Source organism: Triplophysa rosa, linkage group LG8, assembly GCF_024868665.1.
Source record: "Triplophysa rosa linkage group LG8, Trosa_1v2, whole genome shotgun sequence".
Classification (NCBI taxonomy): Eukaryota; Metazoa; Chordata; class Actinopteri; order Cypriniformes; family Nemacheilidae; genus Triplophysa; species Triplophysa rosa.
In genome coordinates, this window is record NC_079897.1 from 7,588,848 (window position 1) to 7,615,565 (window position 26,718).

Below are 26,718 nucleotides of genomic sequence, written 5' to 3' on the forward strand. Positions count from 1 at the left end.
AGGGAAGCACGTGCTGGTCCGGTCGGACAGCACAGCTGCTGTGGCGTATTCTTCACTCACAGCAGCTAACATGACTCGCCCGACGCCTCCTCCTCTGGAGTCAGCAGGTGATCAGCTCCCTGCGAGCCACACACATCCCAGGCGTCCTGAACCAGACAGCCGATGTGCTCTCTCGTCAGTTGACGCCTTGCGGAGAGTGGCGACTCCCTCCCCGCGCAGCCGGCTCATTTGGGGGCAGTTTGGCCAGGCACAGGTGGTCCTGTTGCCTCCCCGAACTCCTCCCATTGTCCGCTTGGGTACTCCCTGTCCGAGGACCCTCGGCACGGATGCCCTTGTGCACAGCTGGCCGCGGGACAAGCGGAAGTACGCTTCCCCCCAGTGAGCCTCATTGCACATGGCCTGTGCAAGGCCAGGGAAGAGGAGCATCAAGTGGTACTAGTTACGCCCCTTCGGCCTTACCAGGACTTGGTTCTCGGAGCTGAGGCTCTGACAACAACTCCCCCCTGGCCGCTCCCCCTGGCGGACAGCTTCCCCAGGGGAAGGGGCACGTTACGGCATCCCAGGCAAAATCTGGTCTCCATGTCTGGACGGGACGAGGAGATCCTGAGTGACCCACCCCCAGTCCGGTTGGGACGTCACTCAGGCTAAGGGCTTCGGCCACTGGGCGGCTATACGCCCATAGATGGCGCCTCTTCTCGTCCTGGTGCTCTTCTCACCGAGAAGACCCGCGGAGTTGCTCGGTCGGGTACGAGCTGTCCCGTCCTCAAGAGAGCGGGGGAGTAACCTCTCCCCCTCCACACTGGGAATGTATGTAGCCGCTACGGCCGCTCATCATGACCCAAGTGCTGGGTAGCCTCTGGGACAGCACGGCCTGGTCATTAGGTTCCTAAGGGGCGCGAGAGGGTGACCACCTTTCCGCGCTCCGTACCCTCTTGCGACCTAGGTGGCGGGCCTCAAGAGGCCCCGCTCCCTTCTAGCCTTTTGGGGTTACCGCTCTTTCTCAGTCTTGATAAAGACGGTGTTCCGCATTGCGCTCACCTCCAAGAGGGTAGGGGATCTACAAGCACTCTCCGTGTCCGCAGATTGCCTAGAACTTGGGGCCGGGATTCTCACGTTATCTTGAGACCCCGCCCCGGCTACGTGCCCAAGGTTCCCACCACTCTCCCGAGAGACCAGGTGGTGAACCTGCAGGCGCTCCCCACCGGGGAGGAAGACCCAACCTATCCGTGCTTGTCCAGTACGCGCACGGCGCCTCTGCTTGGACCGCACGCAGAGCCCAGAAGCTCTGAGCAGCTCTTTGTCTGTTTCGGAGGTCAGCAGGAGGGCTGTCTCCAAACAGAGGCTGGCGCACTGGATCGTGGATGCCCTCGTTAGGGCATACCGATCTTTTTTTCCTACCCGTTGGGGGTGAGGCACACCCCTTGTGGCTGGCTCAGGGCGCCTCTCTGGCAGACATCTGCGGAGCTGCGGGTTGAGCTATGCCTAACAACTCCGTGAGGTTCTACTACCTACGCGCGGAACCGGTGTCAGCCCGCATCCTGGCAAGGTGTGGGACCGGCAGCCGGTAGGGCATACGCCTGCGGAAGCCCTTCCCCCTCCGGGGGAGCAGTGGCGATCCCGCCTCACTTCTTTCCCCTCGGGTAAAGAACAGGCATTCCATCCATCACTAAGCACCCTTCCAGGGGACAGGCTGGGCAGAGCAGCCCTGCTCCCTTAGGCCGGGGAACAGTTGAGTTATCTCCCACATAGCTCTAACCGGACCTAGTGCTCCAGACGTGGTAACCCCCCCTCCGTGGGCTGTTCCGTCTGATGTATCCTCATGAATGGTTCCCACCTTGGCAACCCATGACCTCCCCATGTGGACTCCCACCTTGCGGTTAACTCCTGCAGTCCGCACATTCCTCCCATGAGTTCTCCCCTTATGGTGAGACCATGTGGTGTCTCCACTAATTCCTCCCTACGGTAGGTAGTGGCCTCTGCAGCGTTTTTCCCCCCCAGGGGGGAATAATGCTTACACAGTGGCCCGTACGGTGCCGGGCGGCATCTCGCCATTTAGAGAATCAGGCCTCCGCCCGTGACGGCCGGCGTTAGGGGGCTTCCCAACTTTTTGTGGAAAGCTCTGGGTCCCCCTTCCTCTCCACTGGAAGGTCATAATTTTGCGCTAGCGTGTTCGTCTGACTCGCCCAGGCCAGTCAACGTCGCTCCGCAGAGATTGTGACGCGGCTCAGTGCTGTGGCGTCTTCCATAGGAACCCCATTCTGTCGGTTCGACACAACGTTGAGAGACCGACAGAAAGGGAACGTCTTGGTTACGGATGTAACCTCGGTTCCCTTATGGAGGGAACGAGACGTTGTGTCCCTCATGCCACAACACTGGCCGCCCACCCCAGCGGTCGGGGGAGGATGCTTAGGCTCCTCAGACCAAAGGTGAATGAATGATCACGCCGGCTTCCCTCTTATACCCGGACATCCGGGGAGGAGCCCGGCATGCAAATTTCATTCGCCAATTTTCATTGGCCTTTTCTAAATACTCAGAAGATGATAGGTTCTCAAGACAAACCCCATTCTGTCGGTTCGACACAACGTCTCGTTCCCTCCATCAGGGAACCGAGGTTACATCCGTAACCAAGACGATATCTACCTATTTCGTGATTTAGCCATTCCACCTGTCCATTGGCTTGAGGATGGTATCCAGAAGTAAGACTCACATTTATTTCCAATTGTTTGCAGAAGGCCCTCGATCCGATACAATGTCCTCTGGCAAGCCATAAATTCTGAAAACTCGATGGAATAAGGCATTAGCAGTTTCCATGGCACTGGGTACTCCTTTCATGGGAATGAGCCTGCATGACTTGGAGAATCGGTCAATGACGAGGCAGATCGGGGAATGTCCATTGGAGTTAGGCAAATCAGTCATAAAATCGATGGACAGGTGGGACCAAGGTCTTTGAGGGATGGGTAGAGGTTGCAGTAGTCCGGCTGGTAGTTCTCTTGGTGTCTTAGACTGAGCACACATGCTGCATGACTTTACATCATCAGTAACATCCTTGATGAGGGATGGCCACCAGAACGAATTGCGCACTAAAGAGATAGTTCTTTGGATTCCTGGATGGCCCGCACTAAGCGAAACATGGACCCATTGGATGGATCTTTGACGTAACACTTGAGGTACGTAATGTTTGGAAGGAGGGCATTCCTGTGGAGCTGGTTCTGTAACTAACGCACGTTGGATCTCTTCCATGATGTCCCAACTGATTGGGGCTATGATGACAGATGGGGGAAGAATAGGTTCATCCTGATGTGTAGTCTGGAAAGGGTCATGGCGTCGAGATAGTGTGTCTGCTTTGCTATTTTTACTACCTGGGGATAGGTGACAGAAAACTGGAACCTAGTGAAGAAAAGTGACCAACGGGCTTGACGTGAATTGAGTCTTTTGGCTGCCTTGATGTATTCGATGTTCTTGTGATCAGTTATTATTTGGAAAGGGTGGACTGATCCTTCTAGCCAGTGGCGCCATTCCTCTAAAGCAGCCTTCATGGAGAGTCGTTCTTTGTTACCTACATCATAGTTTCCTTCCGCTGAGTTAAGTTTTCGTGAGAAAAATGCACATGTGTGTAATTTACCAGGGTTACCATGGCGTTGAGACAGTACAGCACCAATGCCACAGTCCGATGCATCTACCTCCACCACAAATGGTAATTGGGGATCTGGATGCTGAAGGATGGGAGCAGTCGTGGAACTTGTCTTGAGAGAGTCAAAAGCCCTTTGTGCAGGATTTGACCAGTGTAACTTGGAAGGTTTACCTTTGAGTAGGGACGTCAGTGGGGCAGATGTGGTACTGTAATTGCGTATAAAGCGTCTGTAAAAATTTGCAAACCCTAAGAAGCGTTGTAAATCCTTTACACTGGAAGGTCTGGGGCCACTCAGTTACTGCTTTGATCTTGGAATTGTCCATTTCTACGCCCTTACGGCTGACAATATATTCAAGGAAGGGGGTTTGGGTAGTATGAAACTCACACTTTTCGGCCTTCACATACAATTGGTGTTCTTTGAGACGTGAAAGTACCATCTTGACATCGTTGATGTGCTGTCCTGGGAGTATACGAGAATGTCATCGATGTAAGCAATTACACACTTGTTTAGGAGATCTCTGAATATTTCATTCACAAACGCCTGGAACGCCGCTGGAGCATTAGCTAGTCCAAAGGGCATGACACGGTATTCATAATGTCCTCGTGTGGTGATGAACGCCGTTTTCCATTCGTCACCCTCTCTGATTCGAATCAAGTTGTATGCACTTCTTAGATCAAGCTTTGTGTAGATACATGCTTCACGTAATTATTCCAGAGCCGACGGGACAAGGGGAAGAGGATAGCGATACTTGACAGTGACCATATTCAGACCCCTATAGTCGATGCATGGATGGAGGCCTCCATCAGGGGAGGTCGAAGTCTGAATGTAACCTGAAGCTAGAGCCTCCTCGATGTACGTTTCCATAGCCATGGTTTCGGGACGGGATAAAGGATATGCTTTACTCCTGGAAGGTGCCATGTTTGGCAAAAGGTCGATGACATTCGACTTGACATTCAGGACTTTCAATACTGGTAGTTAGACAAGGCATGGATATAGTAACATGCAGACAGTTAGAATGACAGTTTTTGGACCATTGTTTTAACTCACCCTGTTTCCAGGAGATGAGAGGATCGTGAGTGGCTAACCATGGATGGCCTAAGATGAGGGGATGCCTTGGTGAGTTGATAACATACAATGTAATGGTCTCAGTGTGAAAAAGTCCAACTTGCAGTGTGACTGGGACAGATTGATGGGTAATGCCAGAACCAATGGGGTGATTATTGATGGCTGTAACAGTAATGGTTGGAATACAAAGCACGATGGGGATCCGAAGCTCGTCTACGAGAGCCTTGTTAATTAAGTTGAGTTCAGACCCGGAATCGATGAGCGCTGCAACAGATTCATTTTGACCATTAAAAGAGATCTTGAGAGGTATGGAAAATTGTTTGATGTACTCAAAACTGCTTTTGTACTCACTTTGGGCCTGACAACTTGGTTTCTCCTCCTTCGATTCGGGCAAGTAAGTTGCATATGTCCAGATTCCCCACAATAGAAGCATAATCCTTCGTTGTACCGGCGTTGGTGCTCTTCTGTGGGGACCCTAGCGTAGTTAATCTGCATGGGGTCTTGAGGTTCGAGACTTTCATAATTTCGATTTGGGATTATGGACTTGAATTGTGGTCTGGATGTAAAACATGGTGAATTACGGAGTAGGTTGTCAATTTTGACAGACAAAGTGATGTAATCAGATAATGAGGCGTCCTCGCCCTTACATGCCAACTCAGCCTGTAGTTTCTGGTGGAGTCCCTCGCGAAACACCGTTTTAAGAGCTGTTTCATCCCATCCACTTGGTGCCGCTAATGTTCTGAACTCGATTGCAAATTCAGCCACAGAACGTTAACCCTGGCGTAAATGCAGCAACTGTACAGAAACATCTTTTCCTCCCTCCGGATATTCAAAGACTTCTCGGATCTGGGTAATGAAGTGACTAAACGAGGTTTGTACCCGTTGATCATCCTCCCAAACAGCAGAAGCCCAGTCTAAGTCCCTGCCGGTAAATAGAGTCATTAAAAACACACATTTCTTAGTATCCTGACTGAATGCCTCCGTTTGATTGGAAAAAAAACTCTACATTGGCGAAGGAATCCCCTACACCTTTGTGTTGAGTCATCAAATTTATCAGTAAGTGCAAATCTTACCGGTGAAGGTGGGTGAGATCGAACATATTGGATTAGATTTTCGTTTGCAACTCTTAAATTGTTAAGCTGTTCCTGGTAACCCTTTAACATCTCGCCTTGATAAACGAAAGCTGTTTGGAGCTGAGATACTTCCGCTGGATTCAAGGTAGGGATGAGATGGAGATGGAGATGGCTCCCTCTGGTGGGTGGCTGGTTGACTAGCAGCTCTAGTCATTACAGTGGAGCACATGTGCAAGTCTTAAAGATTGGTAACATTTTAGAATGCTTCAATATATATTTCAAAACAATTACATATTTTTACAACATGTGTTAATCTTAAAACAAGTTTCTAAAATTACAAAGTGCATTCTTGCTTCATTGTTAATTAACCGATTCTTGTACAGTATTAGAATATATTACTATATTTCTGATAAAATCAACGTATCAAAATATTTAGCAACCTGTACATAAAGAAGAGAGAGACAATGCAAGAACATACAAACTAACTGCGGACTAAAACAAATCTAAAAACAAGTACCTTCATAAATCTGTGCAATTTCACCGTTTACAGTTTGAGGCAAGATATAAAGGAGCAAGAGAGCTTCCACATCACTGTTCCATCCTAGCAGAATAAACACACACACAACCCATGAGTATACAATTTAAATTCAAACCATTGAAAAATCTATGAATACGTACCATAATCAGACTGCTGCTGACCAGATAAAAGGTTGTTAACATGTGCAACATTTCATAGGTTTTGATGGTCAGCAATTATTTTGGATATTCCTGTAAAACGGTTCCATTTTTCCCATAATTCTGTCTGAGATGTCATCTCCGAAGAGAGCCTTATATATTACCAAAGATTGTCAATCTATTAAAGAAAAAAATATATTAACGTTAAATATACACACACTATAAATATTTTATATACTCAATATTTTAACAGTTCTTACTGAGAAAGTGCATTGATGTACTGCATACTTGTATACCAGCATAGCATATCCAGACATGGTGGGATCCTCCTAACACAGCATAACAAAAGGAAATGTTACAGATAGAACTGAACTGTGATCAAATAACAGTGATGTGCTAGTTGCTCTGTATATTTACATAAATAAAATGAACATCAGTATTCTGTCACCTATATCTCACACACAGATTGTTCCAAACCTGTATAATTTAATTTGTTCTGCTAAACACAGAGAAAGATATTTGGAAGAATGTCAGTTACCAAACAGATCTCATTCCCCATTTACTGCCATAGTAGGGAAAATAAATACTATGGGAGTCAATGGGGGATGAGACCTGTTTGGTTACTGACATTCTTCCGAATATCTTCCTTTGTGTTTAGCAGAACAAAGAAATGTATACAGGTTTTGTCAGGGCTGGTCTGAAAACACACAGATTCAATAGCGGCTAACAAGGTAATTTATTAGTCAAGAACACACAGGTGAGACGATGAGAAAGTTCATAAGTGGCACTGTCCTACAGAAGCCCCGAAGGGTAGTGGCTAACTGCGAGGCCAACTGGGGGAAACCCCAGCGTACGGCAGCATCAGCCGAGGTAGAGGGAAGGCGGACCGATCAAGGGTAGAGTGACCAGATCTGCACCGGAGTGAGCCGAGAGGTGGTTGGCCGGCCCGAACCCTGGAGATCCGTGTAGGTCGAAGCGGGGGAGGTGTTCCTAGAGCCATGCAGACGGCAGGGATCAGTGGTCGGAGAGTTCCTGGGTAGATCGGGAAGGTAATGACTGGTAGGTATATAGTCCAATAGTTACAGAGGCGTGGATGGCGCTGGAGAGCCGGGAAAACAATCCCAGTGAAAACTAACCAAAAGGGAGGAGAAAAAATAGAGAGGCAAAAGAATTATGGCCTGGGCAAAAATAAAGAAACACAAGGTTACTGTAACTGGACTGAGATCTCTACAGGGAGAGAATCCAAAAACAACAATTCACACAAAATACGTCATTCCAAACAAGACAGGGCAAAAAACAAGATCAAGATCAAAATGACTTTGAGCAAGACAAGACTAGATACTGGAGATAGGTACTGAGTGACTAACGTCAACGATCGCACAAGGAACAGTGAGAAGTGTCAGTGGCCGGGTTTCCATCCAAAGTTGCGAATTTAGCTTATGCGCAAAATTGGAATATCGCATAAAACATTTTCGAATAAGCACCGTTTCCATCCAAATAGTCAACCTTCACTTCCTAATAAACTGCCACTAAATATCAGTAAGAAAAGTAAGAGAAGCCACTGAATATAATGATTTTCATATAGAATAATACTTGCGCAAGCAGACGATTACGAAACACAATAAATGCGGTGCTTTTGTGGATGCCTGCTGTTTGGGAAACACAGTCGTGACAGTTCTAAGAGGCAATTACAGAAATACTTTTGACGACTTTGCTCAGGCATTTAAGAATGACCATAACAACATTTCTGATGCTGTGTAACAAGATCAGTACTCTGGTTAGTCAGGTTACGCCATCTCATAGTGCAATTACGTGACTTTTTGGAGGAATTTATTCTGCAAATGCGTTTCCATCTCTCATTATTCGCATTAACCCTTTTTCGCAAAAATGTAAAACCACCTCAAGCGAGCGTAAAAAAGTTTTGCGAATTAAGCGTTTTTAATTCGAAATTTGGCGTTTCCATCACTCGTTTCTGATGCGAAACTTCAAAATGCGAATAAAACCAGAGTGATGGAAACCCGCTTAGTGACTTTAAAGGGGTGAGGTTGATAGACACCAGGTGATAACACTAAGGCTAACGAGGAGAGAATCGGTAGCGGCTGGTGGGGAACACTTAGACGCGCGGACAGCGAACACGTGAGATTGTCAGGCAGCCTCCACATGCTAGGGCATTCACACACACACACACACACACACACACACGTGACAAGACAGACAACAAAACATGTGCTAACCCCGGAACCCAAATTATGACTCAGGGCATCCATCAGGATCCAGAGAACTCTGCCTAAGCTTGGAGGACATAATCTTTAAATCAAAAACAGGTGGACTCTCAATAAAATAGCATAAGCATTCAACAATATTCAAAATAATAAAAACTCCTATCCCTGCTAACTTTAAGATGCTATTATCAAGTATTCCGCAATAAGACTTAGGGATGATTGGCAGCAAGTCATGTGAGTTTCCGTACAAAATATGGAATAAAATCTTAAATGTTCTCATAAACTCACCTAAAATATCAGCATCAGCAAATCACATCAACTCCTGCACAATCTTTTAAGAGCACATTGGTTTCAGGTGGCAAGTGGAACTTGTATGAAACTTAGAAATTAAAGAAACAGAGTTAAATGTCATGTCAACAAATTGAAACGATGCATTTTTGTTTACCATTTTCAAATGGTAGTGATACTTTTAAATTTTATTAAAACACAAAAAAAGAATAATTGTTTAACCATTCAGATAAGATAACATAAGAGTGAACTTAAATGGTAGTTAAATACAAAGTAAGAGATGCAAATAAGAAGATTAATTTTAACATTACCACATAACACATACAGGTAACATACTTTAACATGAAACATGAATAGGCCTAGTAGACATAGGCTCATATAATTTGACAATCAAGTGAGTATACCTGTTATAATACAACGAAAGTAGTGTGTAATCTTACCTTGAAGAATGAATTTACAGAATTTACACGGTCGTTTTTCGCCGAGATTCGGATCCATTCCGGGTCTCCTCTGCACTCCACCTGAACCAGCATTTCTTCGGAATAAAACACTCGTTGTTAGGATTTGGACGTATTAGTTATGTTCATTTAATCTGCTTTTCGTGCATTCATTTGGTTTAATAATAATTATATTTAGCTAAATCATACAATAACATCTGATTTACCTGCTGTCTTCTTGTCCTTGTGCAAAATAAAATGGCCTTCAGACAGGTTGCAGTCATTCAGTGGAGGCGTGGCCTGATTTGAGAATACACTCTTGTTTCACATACACACTGTCTTGCAGAAAAACAAAGGTAGTGTTGTTTTGTTACTATATAGTGTAAAAATAATGTCAACACTGGGAATTCAACACCATCCCTGTGTTGGGTTTCGGGGTGAGCACGTGTTTTGTTGTCTGTCTCGCCATGTGTGTGTGTGTGTGTGTGTGTGTGAATGTCCAAGCACGTGGAGGCTGTCTGACAATCTCACGTGTTCGCTGTCCGCGTCTAGTGTTCCCCATCAGCCGCTACTGATACTCTCCTCATTAGCCTTAGTGTTATCACCTGGTGTCTATCAACCTCACCCCTTTAAAGTCACCGTCACTTCTCACTGTCCCTTGTGCGATCGTTGACGTTAGTCACCCAGTACCCATCTCTTGTCTCGAAATCTTGTCTTGCTTAAAGTAAGTTCCATCTTGATCTTGATCTTGTTTTTTGTCCTGCCTTGTTTTGTCGTGTGGAAGGACGTTTTTTCGTGTGGATTATTGTTTTGGATTTTCTCCCCGAAGAGATCACTATTTCCAGTCAGAGTAACCCTGTGTTTCTTTATTTTTTGCCCAGGCGACACTCGGTTGCCTAGCTTTTTTCCTTTCCCTTTTTTGGGTTAGTTTTGCGAGGATTGTTTTCCCGGTTCTCCAGCGCCATCCACGCCTCAGCTACTGCTGGATCATCTGCCTGCCAGTCGTTTCCTCCCCATCTACCCTGGAACTCTCCAACCTCTGATCCTGCCTACCGCGTGGCTCTAGGGACACCTTCCCCACCACTCCGGCTGATGCTGCCGTACACCGGGGTTTCCCCGGTTGGCCTCGCAGTCAGCCGCTACCGTCCAGGGCTCCGGAAAGATCCGTCCTCTTACAAACTTTGTGTGTTCTGGACTAATAAATTACTTTGTTAACCCGCTATTGAATCCGTATGTTTTCAGTCCAGCCCTGACAGAACGATCGCACCACTAGATGGATTCAGCGGGTTCAGATCCTCTTCGGGTAGCTGTGACCCAGCAGGGGCTTTTACTAGGACAACAAGTCAACCGGATCAACACGACAGCACAGGATGTCCAGATGTTGAACAACCAGGTCTCCGAGCTTGCAGCCTGTTTACAGGCGGTGCAGGTCGAAACTGCCGCTCAGGCGGCACGACTTCAGTTGGGATCCACCCGCGAACCTGAGCCGCATGTCAACAGCCCTCCGGTGTACCACGGCGACCCTAACTCTTGCCGGGCATTTTTATCACAATGCTCCCTAGTCTTTAATCTACAACCCCGCCACTACACTTCTGAAGCGGCTAAAGTGAGCTTCGTCCTCACCCTCCTGGCCGGACAGGCCCGGGAATGGGGAATGTCAGTGTGGGATTCCAAATCACCCTGCTGCGCGTCCTTCGAAGAGTTCCGGAAGGAGATGGAGAGGTTGTTCGACTGCTCGGTTCGCGGCGATGAGGCCGCCACCAGACTCTCTCGACTGAAGCAGGGTCGTGCATCCATCACTGAGTACTCCATCCAGTTCCAGACCCTCAGCGCTGCCTGCAAATGGAATGCTCCTGCCCTACGAGCCCGGTTCCTGGAGGGCCTCAGCGATGCCATCTCGGATGAGTTGGCGGTCATGGAGGTTCCAGATGATCTGAAGGACTCATCTCTCTTGCTCTACGGATAGAGGCTCGTATGGAGACCCGCCGGAGATGGCGACTAATGGATAATCCCTGGCGCCGCGTGGAGCCTTCCCTCCCCTCAACTCCCGCTCCACTGCCTTCAGTCCCGGGGGACCCTGAGCCGATGCAATTGGGGCGACTTCGCCTCACACCCATGGAGAAGCAACAATGGCTCTCTCAGGGGCTCTGCCTTTATTGCGGGAAGCCAGGACATTTTGCCATCAAATACCCAGTAAAGGCCAACGCCCACTAGTAGATCGGAGGATACTAATGGGTAAAATTCTCTGTCCTCCTGCCGTTTTTTCCCACACCCGACTACCCTTCAAGCTGAAATTCCAGGGGGTCACACGCTCCGGTCTTGCCCTAGTGGATTCGGGGGCCGAGGGCAACTTCATCGATACAGTCACGGCTCGGAGGTGGCAGATACCATCCGTCCCTCTCTCGAGTCCAGTATCCGGTTGGTCGTTGGGTGGCGCTCACCTCCTCACTGTCACCCATTGCACTCCTAGTGTAAGTCTATTTATTTCTGGTAATCATCACGAGAACATCGTGCTGTGCATACTCGAGTCCCCCAACAATGTTATTGTCCTCGGGCATCCGTGGTTGCTACAGCACAGTCCTCATGTTGATTGGGTTAATAACACTATCTTTTCATGGTCTCTGTCTTGTCATGTGTCTTGTCTTGGTCCTGCCTTGTCTCCTGTCTCTGTCTCTTGTGCTCCTCAGGTCGAAGCCGGCAACCTGGCCTCTGTCCCGGTGGAATACCACGACCTTGGTGCGGTCTTCAGCAAGTCCCGGGCCGTATCTCTCCCTCCTCATCACCGCTACGACTGCGCCATCGACCTCCTCCCCGGCACTTCTCCTCCCAGGGGTTGCTTGTTCTCCCTGTCCGGTCCTGAGAGAGAGGCCATGGACCAGTATATTCGCGATTCTCTGCAGTCTGGACTCATTAGCCACTCCTCCTCTCCCGCTGGCGCCGGTTTCTTCTTCGTACAGAAGAAGGATGGCTCCCTGCTCCCATGCATTGATTATCGAGGGTTGAACGACATTACTGTTAAGAATAGGTACCCCCTACCTCTCATGTCTTCTGCCTTTGATCTCTTGCAAGGTCTTCACTAAATTAGACCTCCGCAACGCCTACCACCTTCTCCGCATTCGAGAGGGAGATGAGTGGAAGACAGCATTTAACACACCTACGGGACACTATGAGTATTTGGTGCTTCCTTTTGGTCTCACCAATGCTCCAGCTGTCTTCCAGGGCCTGGTCAATAGCGTTCTGGGTGACATGATCAATCATTTTGTCTTTGTGTATCTGGATGATATCTTAATTTTTTCCTCCTCTCTCTAGGTACACACCCAACACGTCAGACGGGTTCTTCAGCGCCTGTTAGAGAATCGACTCTTTGTCAAAGCGGAGAAGTGCGAGTTCCATGCCGAGTCCGTGACGTTCCTGAGGCACATAATATCCACAACGGGCATTCAAGCTGATCCCGCTAAGATTGAGGCAGTCGCCAAGTGGCCCGTACCCGACTCCCATAGGGAATTGCAGCGGTTCCTGGGGTTCGCCAATTTTTACCGGCGCTTCATTAGGAACTTTGGTCAGATTGCTGCACCCCTTACGGCGTTGACCTCCTCTAAAGTATTGTTCAGGTGGAATCAGAATCCGCAGGTTGCCTTTGATAACCTTAAGTCTCGTTTTATCTCTGCTCCTGTTTTATCTGTTCCAGACCCTGACCGCCAGTTCATTGTCGAGGTCGACGCTTCAGGCGTTGGAGTAGGCGCTGTCCTGTCTCAGCGGTCGGCTCACGATGGGAAGGTTCATCCCTGTGCCTATTTCTCCCATAGCCTCAGCCCGGCGGAACGCAATTACGACATCGGCAATAGAGAGTTGTTGGCAATCAAGCTAGCACTGGGTGAGTGGCGTAACTGGTTGGAGGGAGCAGCGCAGCCCTTCCTGGTCTGGATGGATCATAAGAACCTGGAGTATGTCCGTTCGGCCAGGAGGCTGAGTTCTCGCCAGGCCCGTTGGGCACTGCTTTTGGCCGTTTTAACTTCACCCTCTCATTCCGGCCCGGGTCGAAGAACACCAAGCCCGATGCCCTTTCCCGCCTGTTCGAGTCCCCGGGTGAGAGGCTTTCGGCTGATGCCATCCTCCCCACGGGGATGGTGGTTGGGACTATCATGGGGAGTCGAACAGAGGGTAAAGGAGGCCGGTCGGGGGCTGCAAGTGCCAACGGGGTGTCCAGCGGGCAGGTTGTTCGTTCCGGAGGCGCTGCATCCTGAAGTCCTTCAGTGGGGTCACTCGTCCAGACTGGTTTGCTATCCAGGGATTCGGAGAACGAAGGCCTCCATTCGCCAACGTTTCTGGTGGCCATCATGGATCACCGATGTCAGACAGTTCGTGTTGGCCTGCCCGACGTGCGCCCAGTCCAAACCTAGTAATCACCCTGCCGCTGGTCTGCTCCATCCCCTCCCGCCCCTGGTCACACATCGCCCTTGATTTTGTTACTGGGCTTCCTCCTTCTGGCGGCAACACCATGGTTCTTATGGTGGTGGATCGTTTCTCCAAGGCGGTCCATTTCATCCCCATTCCCAAACTTCCCTCATCACGGGAGACCGCACAACTGCTCATTGATCATGTCTTCCGGCTCCATGGCTTGCCGGTCAACTTGGTCTCTGATAGGGGTCCGCAGTTCACCTCCCGGTTCTGGAAGGAATTTTGCAGACAGATCGGGTCCTCAGCTAGTCTGTCTTCTCGCTTCCATCCTCAGACTAACCAGGGTAGTCTGACTAACCCCCCTCTCTTCCCTGCACAGGACCCCGACGCTGGGGTACTGTCGGCTCTGGCTTTCGTCCAACGTTGCCGTCGCACTTGGCGGAGAGCCAGAGAGGTTCTGACCTGAACCTCTAGATGTACCAAGACAGCTGCCGACCGCCACCGATCCTCTCCTCCTACCTATGTGTGTGGTCAACGAGTTTGGCTTGCCACCAAGGACCTACCTCTCCGGGCGCCCTCTCGTAAACTGGCGCCCAGGTTCATTGGGCCATTCCGTATCACCAAGGTGGTTAATCCGGTGGCCGTCAGGCTCAGACTCCCCCCCTCCCTCGGTCGGGTTCACCTTGTTTTCCATGTCCCCCGGGTTAAACCTGTGCTTTTTTCTCCCCTTAATCCTGCCTGTAGCTGAACACCCCCCCCCCCCCACCACGTCTGGTGGACGGCGCTCCTGCCTATTCAGTTCAGAAACTACTGGATGTGCGTCGACGGGTTAGAGGGGTTCAGTATCTAGTGGACTGGGAGGGCTATGGCGCAGAGGAGAGGAGTTGGGTACCATCCCGGGACATCTTGGACCGCTCGTTGATCGTGGATCTCCAACGGAGACGAGGTGAGCCTCCTCCTAGAACGCCTGGGGGCGCTCCTGGAGGGGGGGGGTAATGTTGGGTTTCGGGGTGAGCACGTGTTTTGTTGTCTGTCTCGCCATGTGTGTGTGTGTGAATGTCCTAGCACGTGGAGGCTGTCTGACAATCTCACGTGTTCGCTGTCCGCGTCTAGTGTTCCCCATCAGCCGCTACTGATTCTCTCCTCATTAGCCTTAGTGCTATCATCTGGTGTCTATCAACCTCACCCCTTTAAAGTCACCATCACTTCTCACTGTCCCTTGTGCGATCGTTGACGTTAGTCACCCAGTACCCATCTCTTGTCTCTAAATCTTGTCTTGCTTAAAGTAAGTTCCATCTTGATCTTGATCTTGATCCTGTTTTTTGTCCTGCCTTGTCTTGTCGTGTGGAAGGACATTTTTTCGTGTGGATTGTTGTTTTGGATTTTCTCCCCGAAGAGATCACTATTTCCAGTCAGAGTAACCCTGTGTTTCTTTATTTTTTGCCCAGGCGACACTCGGTTGCCTAGCTTTTTTCCTTTCCCTTTTTTGGGTTAGTTTTGCGAGGATTGTTTTCCCGGTTCTCCAGCGCCATCCACGCCTCAGCTACTGCTGGATCATCTGCCTGCCAGTCGTTTCCTCCCCATCTACCCTGGAACTCTCCAACCTCTGATCTTGCCTACCGCGTGGCTCTAGGGACACCTTCCCCACCCCTTGGCTGACGCTGCTGTACACCGGGGTTTCCCCAGTTGGCCTCGCAGTCAGCCGCTACCCTCCAGGGCTCCGGAAGGATCCGTCCTCTTACAAACTTTGTGTGTTCTGGACTAATAAATTACTTTGTTAACCCGCTATTGAATCCGTGTGTTTTCAGTCCAGCCCTGACACCCTGAACATTTGACACCAGTGATTTTGCTGTGTAGAAAACAACAAAACTAGAAGTTTCCCCCTCTGCATTCACTCATATACATATGTTGTTGGTTTTATTGCATTATAAATGGGATTTGTAAAGGCAACACAGCAATTTTCGAAGATCAGTGGAGGTCAGTTGTTAAGTTGTCAGTTATTAAACAAATTCTATCCACCCTGTATTTGATTTGTTTAAACAGAACTATTTTACGTTCACTTAAAGTTTTTTTTTTTTTAAATAAAGTAAATTTAGTTCAGTCAGACATTACAGATGAATTAAGATGAGTCTGCTCCATAAAGCGTGTGTGGTGCAGTTTCGTTTTAAAGTCAGGCACGTCAGGACGATGGCGGAGAAAAAAGGGCAAGAGAAAGTTTGTTAGTATTTAGTTTGTTTAAGATCAGGGAATTTGTTTTATTGTGTATTTATTAAAATAACAAATATTTAATTTTGTATTGAAACACTTATATTATGTAATATATCCCTCTTATTTGTTTTTATTCATAAAACTATGTTAAATATAAGTGGGTTTGTCATAGTACTGTTTTATTGTATATGGATTATTTGTTAGGAATAAAAATGAGCAAACATTTTGAGCATAATTTTGTTAAAAGAAAATGTAAGATGTAAAGATCTAATGTTAAAGATAAAAAAATGTTGTCAAACGTTTATTAGTCGGTTGAGAAAACATTCATCCCTAAATAATACAAATAGCATATTTTCCCACTTACACCGTTTACGACATTTAGAACATTCTGAGTGCCGCAAAAGCTCAGAGAAGAGTTCCTTTATCCAGCGATCTCACAACGTTGCATTTAATGCCATGGTGGCATTTATTTCAATTTAAAATAACTTTTAATTTTTTGCCCCCTATCTTGAAACTAAAGTTTCTTTTTAAAATAATTTTGACGACACTTTTCCCTCAAGTCCACTTAACATTTAACCCTGATGTATGCGCGGCGTGACGGCAGGGGAAAATTCTCTTTTTCGGGTATGAGCGGAGGCCCCTTCTGTTGTGAGGCCCACTGACAGTCACCCATAGCCATAGCACCCATGGTATCAGCCATAGTTTTTCAGCTGCTAGAAAGGACCGACCCAAGAGCTAAATGAGTGATTCTCATTCTGGATTCTCCCTTCGTTAAGCAACTTTGCTATACATGCCGAACAGGTACTACAGATCATGTATGACCGTGTCGTTTAAGAAGTTCCTCAGAAGGTTTTGTACTAGGATCCTGCAACGGAAAGCTGCAGTTTTTTGGCGGATACGATGAGTAATGACACTGTCTAGTGTGATCAACAGCTAAATATGACACATTCATTAGTTTAGCATATGCTCTCTTTCTCTCTGTTGAAGATGAGCTGTAATTATAAACGCTGGAGGAAATACGGCGTGCTAAATTTAGATATTTATTCTCACACTTGTATAATAGATGAGGTGTTCAGAACAGAATACATAGACTGCTCAAAGGCCATGTAAACACAGCAGTGAGTGACAGCATTTAAATGTGGGAGCCGATCCTTTAAATTATCACTCCATCTGTGTACGGAAGTCACTCCCAAAACTCTGCAGGTTAATGTATTGATAACTATAACGCTGTTTCGGTGTCTTGAAAATTCTGCCATCATTTACTCACCCTCGGGTTGTTTCAAACTTGAATACATTTCTTTGATCCGATGAACACAGAGAAAGATATTTGGAAGAATGTTAGCAATTTTCAGTTCTGGGACATAATCCACTACCATAGTAGGTAAAAATACATATATATATTTTTGTTCCGTTGAACACAAAATTATATATTTTGAAGAATTTAGGAAAAGAAACCGGGCACCGTTGACTACCATTACATTTTTTTCTACTATGCTATGCTACAATGATGTCCCGGAACTGAAAAATACTAAGATTCTTCCAAATATCTTTCTTTGTGTTCATCAGAACAAAGTAATTCATACAGGTATGACATTACATAAAGGTGAGTAGATGATAACAGAATTTTCATTTTTGGGTGAAATATCTCTTTAAATAAAGTTCACTGAGATATGCCTGTGTGATGTACTAGTTTAAAGACTAATTCTTTAAAGCTGCAATTTATAAAAATTACATAAAAATATTGATGAAAACATCCTCTTTACCCTGATTCACAATGGTGAGCTTATAATAATGATTCATAATTAATCATAAAATTGATAACTTTGCAAGTCATGCATTTTAGTGTTTCAAACTGAGAGGGCGATAAAGAGGCATAAGACTATGTAAAAGTTACAGTGTCTTGTTGGTTTCTTGCTGGTGACTGTAACCTTCCACACTGTTCTTTAATGTTTAATACGTTGTCAACTAATTCAATTGTATTGTGTTTTTATGTAACTGTGTCCTCTCAGATGCTGCTGCCAGAGGGGATCAAAAGAGAAAATAACAAGATGTATGAAGAGGTTGAGATCCCCCCCAACGTGCCCATGCCTATTGGGTTTGAGGAGAAACCAATGTACATCTCGGAGCTGGACGAGGTCAGTGGCACAGCTCTTCACATTCAGCAGCACTTGTGTTCACACTTCATGTGCCCCTTTTCTATTCTTCACATCGACTGATGCTCTCCTCTACATGCTGTCAGATGCAGTCGTAGACCTGTTTTTTGGGATAGGGATGGTCAATACTACCTCAATCCCATGATAATGAGTATCCCTGGTTGGGTTGTTATGATTGACGATACTATCGTGTATCGACGATAGTTAGACATCGTAGTTAGACATAAGCGACATAAGCATTGATTCCTTAGACGATAGTTGCCTGTTTGTCAATACATGTTGCGAATTAATATTACAAACGTGCATTGCGCATTGCTTCGTGCAAGAGAGCTTACAATGCATGCGTCTTAGGCTTTTTCTCACGCCAGATAGAGTTTGTAATGAACAGGGTCTGAGTTTTACGCATGCAAGGGAGCGTGTATTGCGCACGACTCTGGCTTCTCCTCGCGCCAGAGAGTTTATAATGTGCGGGGGTTTGAGTTTTCCGCGCATGAGAGAGCTTGTAATGCGGCTCTGGCTTTTCATTGCAGGAATTGCTTTGAGCCGGCAACTTAACATAAACATAAATGTCTCTGATAAATTGTGGATCTAAATTTAGAAATTGCCAGGAAAATGCCGGATTAATAATGTATGGCTTGAAAGAGATCATGATCCAGGACGTGCAAAATGTCGACTCTGCAAAAAAAATTTGACATTTCGAACATGGGAGAGGCAGCGTTAAGTAGCTAAGCTAAAGGCGCGAAGCACAAGTCTGCTTTTGCGCACGAAGAAACTTTGAACCCCATTACCGGGTTTTTAAATCCGAGGAACGCCGTGACACCCACAGCTAGCTGCGGTGCTTCACTTAAGTCCTCCATCAAACAAGGGACCATTTCGGATGCTGTGTCAAGAAACGAAGCCCTAACTGCAAAGGTATTGTGGGCACTAAAGGTGGCTAACTCTCACTACTCTTACAAGTCGGCAAGTTTTTCCTGGTATGTTTCCCGACAGCAAGATAGCTGCCAGATTTGCATGCGGCGAACGTAAATGTTCGTATATTTGCACGTTTGGACTGGCTCCTTATTTAAAAAAACTAACTTTGTCAAACATATCGAAGCAAAGAGCGTATGTGATGTTATTCGACGAAAGCCTGAATCATTACTTACAGACGAAACAGTTAGACATGCACGTCAGGCTGTGGGACGGAAGTGAGGTGAAGACTAAATACATTGGCTCAGAGTTTATGGGTCATGAATTTTGCCTCGAAAGTAATGGAGAAGTCAAGGAAAAGTCATGGAAATGTATTGGTAAAAATGTGTACGAACCCTGAATAACAGCGCATGCGGGAGTCAATGACGCATTCAGATTAATGACATAGACTTACAGCAATAGTTTACTTTCTCTAGTTTATGGTGGGAGGTAACAATGTTGCCAGCTGCACTGAACTCACACACTTACAGAATGCTAATTGCAGTCACACGTGGGCATTTTTTAGTCACGTTTGCTTTTGTTTTTGGTCCACAAATCCAGCTTCTCATACATAAATGCGTAAATTGACCTGCCCCTCCATACTATCGTGTATCGGCGATCCACAGGCTGTCGATAGAACGATCTGACTATAGAGAATATCGCCCAATGTTTATCCCTGGTCTAGTATGAAGGGTCACAATAAACCTTATATAATGGGATGGGGATAGTTGTTGTCTGCCGTTCTGAAAAAAGACTTGCGGAATGCGGTAGGAGATGATTTTGAATAAACTCTGAGATGAATGAGAGGATGTGCTGGCCGTGGCTAACTGGCGAACTTGACTGGGTCTCCTTCACGGTTATCAGTGTGTTGATCATATTGACAGCCGTGTGGTCGTGGCTTAGCTACAAGCTATGTTCAGATTCTCAAGATCGGCAAGTGTGACAAAATGGTTAGTGTTAACCAATCGATTAGTCACGCCTGACGAAATGTTTTGTCTTAATTGTCGTATGGCCATGCTTGTGTGTTTGTGTTGTAATTCATCGGTCAGTCTGTCATACACATTGACAAAATTCTAAATAGCTGGTAGCTTTAATAAAGATGCTGGATAATAAATGGTTTAACACTGTTTTTAGACTTTCCGAACTCGAAACTTTCTCAGTCTAAAAACAGCTTTTATTAGACACGGTTTGCTTAATTTTACGGCTGATTCATTTTTAAACAAGACATAAAAAGACTTTTCAGAGACACTAAAATGATCCTATTGTACCGTCTATTACAAGGCTTTTGATATGTGCTGAGCATTTATACTTTTTTAACCAAAATGACCCATTTTGTTCTTTAAAATACATCACTTCAAAGTTTTAATATGCAAAACAATCATAGCAGTGGGCATTTACTTCTACAGTAAGTCTTGGGAAGTATTAAGTCTTAATTTTATATATATATATATATATATATATATATATACATACAGTATTTACAGTTTTTCTGCAAATGTTAAAAAAGTGGGATTATAAAATTATGGTTTGCATTGGTCTGAACTTTGAAATGGAAGTAAAACGTGATTCAATTCAAAGTCATGTAAATGGCCTGCTAAAACAGAATGCCAGGCATCATTTTTTCAGCTTTGGATCTCAACACAGTGAGACACCATTCTCTTATTATTGCATTAATATTTGTCTCGCTACTCATTTTCCACCGTATGGTGCGTGCGTGTATGTAATCCTGGACTCCTCAGGCACGGCGGATGTTGCTTGATGTTGCAGCTTTTAGTGGCTGCCACTGTGTCAAACATAATAACTGCTCTGAGAGAGCGTTTAAAAGCAGGGAGTCAAACTACTGCCCTAATGGAGACAAAAATATGCTTGACTTGCCTGTTGTTGCCCACGTGAAGAAATCTGTCAAAAAATGAACGGAAGAGGAATGTCCTTTCTTAACTGTTATCTCCGATCATCACTCATTTCTTGTGTTCCTAACACACAGGAGGTGATCTCAAACTCGCCCCGCAGCACAAACGGGTGTCTTCCGCATGCCTATGTGTGTTTTAGTTAAAAGAAAAAGCAGGTAGAGTATCCGTCTTTGCTCAGTAAGAGGGTAAATATAGGAATGGACAGCACAGATTTATTTTCCAGCCCCCCCGGGGCTCATTTCCAGCCTTGTGCTTTCCTCCCTTTCAGGATGCCATTAATTAAAGCGCTGAGCTTCACACCGTAATCAATGAAGCACCCTTTTCACCTAAATTTGGATGCGTGGAAGCTGTTTCTGCTTTAAAAGTCTACAGAACGATACATCACAGGTGAGGCAAACATCGGAAAAGACCCAAGTGCGTGATTTCACAGGAGTTTCATCACAGTTGTCCTGTCTCAGGTGTCCACAGTTGAAGCGGATCACTCTTTCTGTCTCGAGTGATTCAGATTGATATAAGCGTTGTGAATTAGTGGTAGTGGAGAAGTGCCTCTATTCATTAACTAAAGCCTCCGCAACTCAGAAACGACGTGCCTCGCTCTTATAAAACAGCCACGTGAAACGGCTAATATGTCTTTATGTGCTATTCGGCACTTTTGAGCGGCAGGCCTGGTAGCCTGTGTGTGTTTTTCCTTTTTATTTTTAAAGTGCTTTGCGATTGTCATTTATTGAAAGGCGTAATGGCTAACAGGGACATTGCCGCTCAACGTGCCTTTAATAGCTGCGAGGAACATTAAAAGGAGGGAATTTATTAGGAAACCTTTTAACTAATGAATCTCAAGCCCTGCCGTTGTGCTCGACTCCAACAGTAAAAGCCTTTCTAATTTGTGGGAAGAAATATGGTGCACTTCCTCCGCAGAGATGGCAAATGAAAACAAACGCACACTTGTATACATCAGCACGATAGTGTGAAAATCAAGTGTTCTGCACATTGATTGATAGGTATGATCTCTAATGCTTGTATTAGAGGAAACTGTAAAAATGTTTTTGTAACTGGGCATATAATGTCACTTATGACAATACTGAAAACGCTCTGCAAATTTATCATACAGCTTTTTATATCAATGCACATAATGAAGCTCTATATTAAACATTTGTGTTTCAGTTTACTGAATTGTAATTCATCAGTTTTTTATTTTCTCTAAATATATATTTTCTTGCATTTTAAAATACAACGCTTTTGTTTAAAGTACCCAACATGAAGCGTTTTTAGGGTGCTGATTGACAGAGCATTTGTCTAATATTGACACAAGTTTCAGATTGACTGGATTAGTTTTGTCAAAATATACCATGATTGAATAATCGTGATATTAATTACCAAGACTATTGATATATTGTGTTAATACTATTCATATGATGATTGTAATGGTTCATGCAGGGAACACTCGAGAAACGCAGATAATCCAATATAGTTTAATATAATCCACAGGAAAAAGCACAACACCATATACACATACAATACCAGACAAAGAACTGAACTAAGAAGAGAACTTAAATAAGACAGATCACGAGGGGTAGACAGGTGATGGGAATTAACAATTGATGCCGAGGTGATGGGAATTAACAAAAGATGTCCAGATGATAGGGTGGTAAATGAGGGCAGACAGTGGACCGTGAAAATGATATTGCAAATAATTCAGCTGCGGTATCTGTTTGACACTTTATCATAGTAGGTTTTGCAAGTAACATTTTGCAATAAGAAACACAGTTGTTACAAACTCACTCCATGCTCTCTACCCTCATATTTTGAAGAGATAATAATAATGAATAATAAACTAAATTAAAGATGAGTGTGATTGATGGCATTATTTATATATGTATTTGTTCTTAATTCAATAGACATCTCAAAAATATAGCTTTTCGGATTTTTTGGGCCGTGATAATCATGTACTGAAAATCTGTGACAGCCCTAGTGTGGATCTATAAAAAAATAGTTGGTTAAAGGCTGGAAGTTGACTAGGTCAGGAGCTGGATTACAGAGAACCTAAATTGGAGAAGAACTTGTTTTACAGATTAATAATTACATGAAGTATAAATCAAAGTTAGTAAAATAAGTTATTCAAGTCAGTATGAAATGGAAGTTGAGATGGTGTTTTCTTCCAAAGTGTGATGTATTGTGTATGGCTTTGGATTGTGAAAAAATGTAGGATGCGGCTTGAATTGATTGGATCGTTGGAAGCCTGGCCAATGTACAGTCAATATAGTCCCATCCTCATGCCGAAACCTACGTAATGCAGAGGAGAGAGTAGGGGACGTTTCTAAATTTGATTGTGAAGATTATAAAGGCAAATAAATAATTTATAATAAACACTGTAACATTACATGAAAAAAGAATTGTTCATTTTGATGTCACGGAAATTAATTTCTTGTCCATTTAGTGTAATAAACACTTGAAGCCTGCTCTGACTGTATACCTTAATATATAACAATATTTACATTTACTTTAGTAGCCATCATTCCAATAGTTAAACAAAATGAAAAATTAAGAGCATTTAGAGATATTATTTTCTGTGCTTCACTGAGGTGAAAACCACACATGATATTGTAACGAGGAAGGCGGACGAGAGCCCTGAGGGAAAGGTGCGAGGCCGGTGACGTGAGTGATAATGAGTGTCAGCTGCATGTTGCACCGTTCCCTCACGGCTCTCCTCTCGCCTTCCTCGTTACAGATACAATATATATATTACATATGTTATTTTATACATGTTATGCTGAAGAGCTGCTTCGCAACAATGTAAAACTGTGAAAAGCACAATAGAAAAAATAAATAAAATTGGCATTGTACTATGTTATTATATTATAACAGAGCATAGTAAATGTTAATATTGTATGTTTGTTTTTTAAAAACAAACTGTGTTTCTACTTCTTGGTGTGTGATGAATTATTCCTTCTCATTTGACAGCAGTTAGAGTTTTTTTCATGAAAGGTGACTTTCAAGTGACATTGCTTGCAAATTGCACATTTTATCTCCAGCTTGATATTCACAGTAATGCTGTAAAAAGCAAAAGTACTGCAGATGCTCTCCGCATATGAAAAAAGCTTTTTAAATTTGTGCAGCTGTGCAGTCGTTTACCTCTTGATTTTCATGTCTGCTTCCAAATAACAGAACTAACAAATGATGCATTTGTAATGAATATCCAATGTCAAATGCTTGAAGAATAAAATACTGTAATATTAAAAGTAGAACAGTGATTTTTTTATTGATTGTTTACATTATACTTTAAAAGGAATGTGAGTGTGTTGCCATCTAAAGCGTTTATAATGTTGTATTATGTGATAAGCTATCATTATTATTGTTATTGTCATTATTTTTTAATTGGAATTATGAACAAAATATAAACTAATTTTTACTAGTGCAAACCTCTTCATTTTACAAAAATAAGTTGTATATTTATTTGTTATATTTCCTTATTTAACAATAATGCAATATCGCTCGAGTATGAGTGTATATAGTGCTGATATAAGCGCACTATATACACAACTACAAGAGCGATATTGCATTTATACAAAAGTTCGTACAGCACATGTGTACATAAATCAGAAACAACATAGGAGTGTCTTTAAAACCCTCCGGTTTTTAAAGGAACAGGGGAACGATTTTCTTCCTTCATGAATTTCAGCCCAGCACTACAGTTAAGCAAACCTCTGCTACTAATTCCAAACCGTCACTTCTTTTAAATGTGCGCGCACTGTGCTGAGAGAGACTTTTAAAAGGCAACTCACCTTGAATGTGTTAATCCCATTTCTATTATCTTAAACCCGTGATCGAGACCCTCGTGTCAGAGTGCAGAGTGCTGTGAATAAATTGAAGAGACACTGTCAACACGGACAACGTTTAGTTTCACATAAGTGGAAGTTCCAATTATCATGGTGTATAGTTGCCACCTAGTGGCCATTTCCCAGTATTGAAGTTTGTTATTCCATACATGTGCAGTGTTGAGATTTAGATCTCAGTCATTTTTTATTTGTATTAATGCAACAAGACAAATACATACAAACAACATAAAAATATACAGTAAAACAAACAGCAAGACAGGTTACATAAAATTATATAAAGTAAAAATAAAATATATATTCACATGCAAATATACAAATATATACACAAACATACTAACAATCTTATAAGTACTACACCACAAAAGAGTCTTACAAGTAATTTCTTATGGACTTTAAATATATATCAACATCTTAAAAAAAAGGGTTTCTTCAAAAATTTTTATTTTTTATATAAAACTTTTCATAAAAAGTTCTACCTTCATGGAATCACCAAAAAGCATATTTTTTTACTTAAAGAAAAATCTGAGTATACTTGTTTACTAAAATAGTTTGAGAAGTCAACCCAAACTATTTGACAAAAAACACAATTCCAAAATAAACGAATAGTTGTTTATTCATACTTATGACAAAAAGAGCAATTGGGTGAAAAGACCTCAGTCGTCGTACAGCATTAGTTTCGGTTCACCACTCAAACAATCTTTGCCTTGGAGAAAGATATGCCTGTAAGTTTATTTACTACCTGTAAGCATTCATATTATGTGTTAACATAATATCGATTCTTGGAAGTTAAACTGTGATCTATATAATATGATAATGAAAGAAAGTCCTATCGCATCACATGTACACCCATGTGCAGATTGCAGTGCACGCGTTTATATGTAGGCTATACCAAACGAATTAATGTGCAGTTTGTAATTTCATATCTTGTTTATTGTATGCCAGTTTTATAAAAAAATGAGAAAGCATCACAGAAGTAAACATTCTGCAAAGGATAATCTGCTTCACGTGTGTGTGTGTGTGTGTTTGCTTGTTAGCTAGCTGTCTAACTTCTTCAGCGTAACGCAGTTGCTAGGACAGCATAGTCCGTTAGTTTAGTTACGGAGTGATACAAACAGTCAGTGAAGCGGTTCAACAGTCAGTTCCCGTGTTGATCCTGGTGGAATATCGCACGGCTCTGAGCCAATCAGATTCGAGAACCAAAAAGAACTGTTGTATAAACCATTTTACAGTCTCTTTCCTATGAGTGATTGATTATGACTTATTTGTGTGCATCTTTTAGTGGGCATAGCTGCTTGAAGTTAGGGACAAAGAAACAGTGGATGAATGAGAAAATGCCAATCAGAATGTGCTTGCAATTTACAGAGCTATTAAAAGCACCAAAAAGTCATAAACCCCAACTTTGGTTACGTCTGGAGTTGGGGAAAAATAGATCAGTGGATGTGTGCGGTGATGCAGTGTGTAAGGAAGAGGTTAATTAGACCAATAAAAATGGTCTTATGTTACAATGTAGTCATCTCTGGTGGTAACATCTCGGATGCAGCTAAAAACATTTTAGCTATTCATAAAAAGTATACGGTTTAATTTTATTTACATGTATTTACTTTACTGATTTTTGACCATGCGGTGCATTATTGAGATCATATTGGGAGTCCGTGAAAGCGTGGGTAATGGGACTCAGAAGACAAAACTTCACTTCATTGGCATGAGCTGGTACAAATCTCACATCTGTCCATAGTACATCCTCGAAAAACTTTCCTGATTAATCCCCCATGATTCCCGACACATTTTACCGTCCTGAAATCTCAACACGGCTCAAAGATCTGCCTGAAAATATATCAGTATATTATGCAGATATGTTCTTGCGGCAGCTTTATAA

General features: G+C 44.1%; 1 protein-coding gene across 2 annotated transcripts in view; it reads left to right on the forward strand.

The window, feature by feature from the left end:
- ascc3 (activating signal cointegrator 1 complex subunit 3) overlaps nucleotides 1–26,718 on the forward strand; it is a 285,207-nt gene that overhangs the window by 157,813 nt on the left and 100,676 nt on the right. For both annotated transcript variants that reach the window (XM_057340397.1, XM_057340398.1), the window contains one exon: nucleotides 18,008–18,133. In XM_057340397.1, the coding sequence (XP_057196380.1) occupies nucleotides 18,008–18,133 (126 nt within the window). The remainder of the gene's footprint in view (nucleotides 1–18,007; nucleotides 18,134–26,718) is intronic.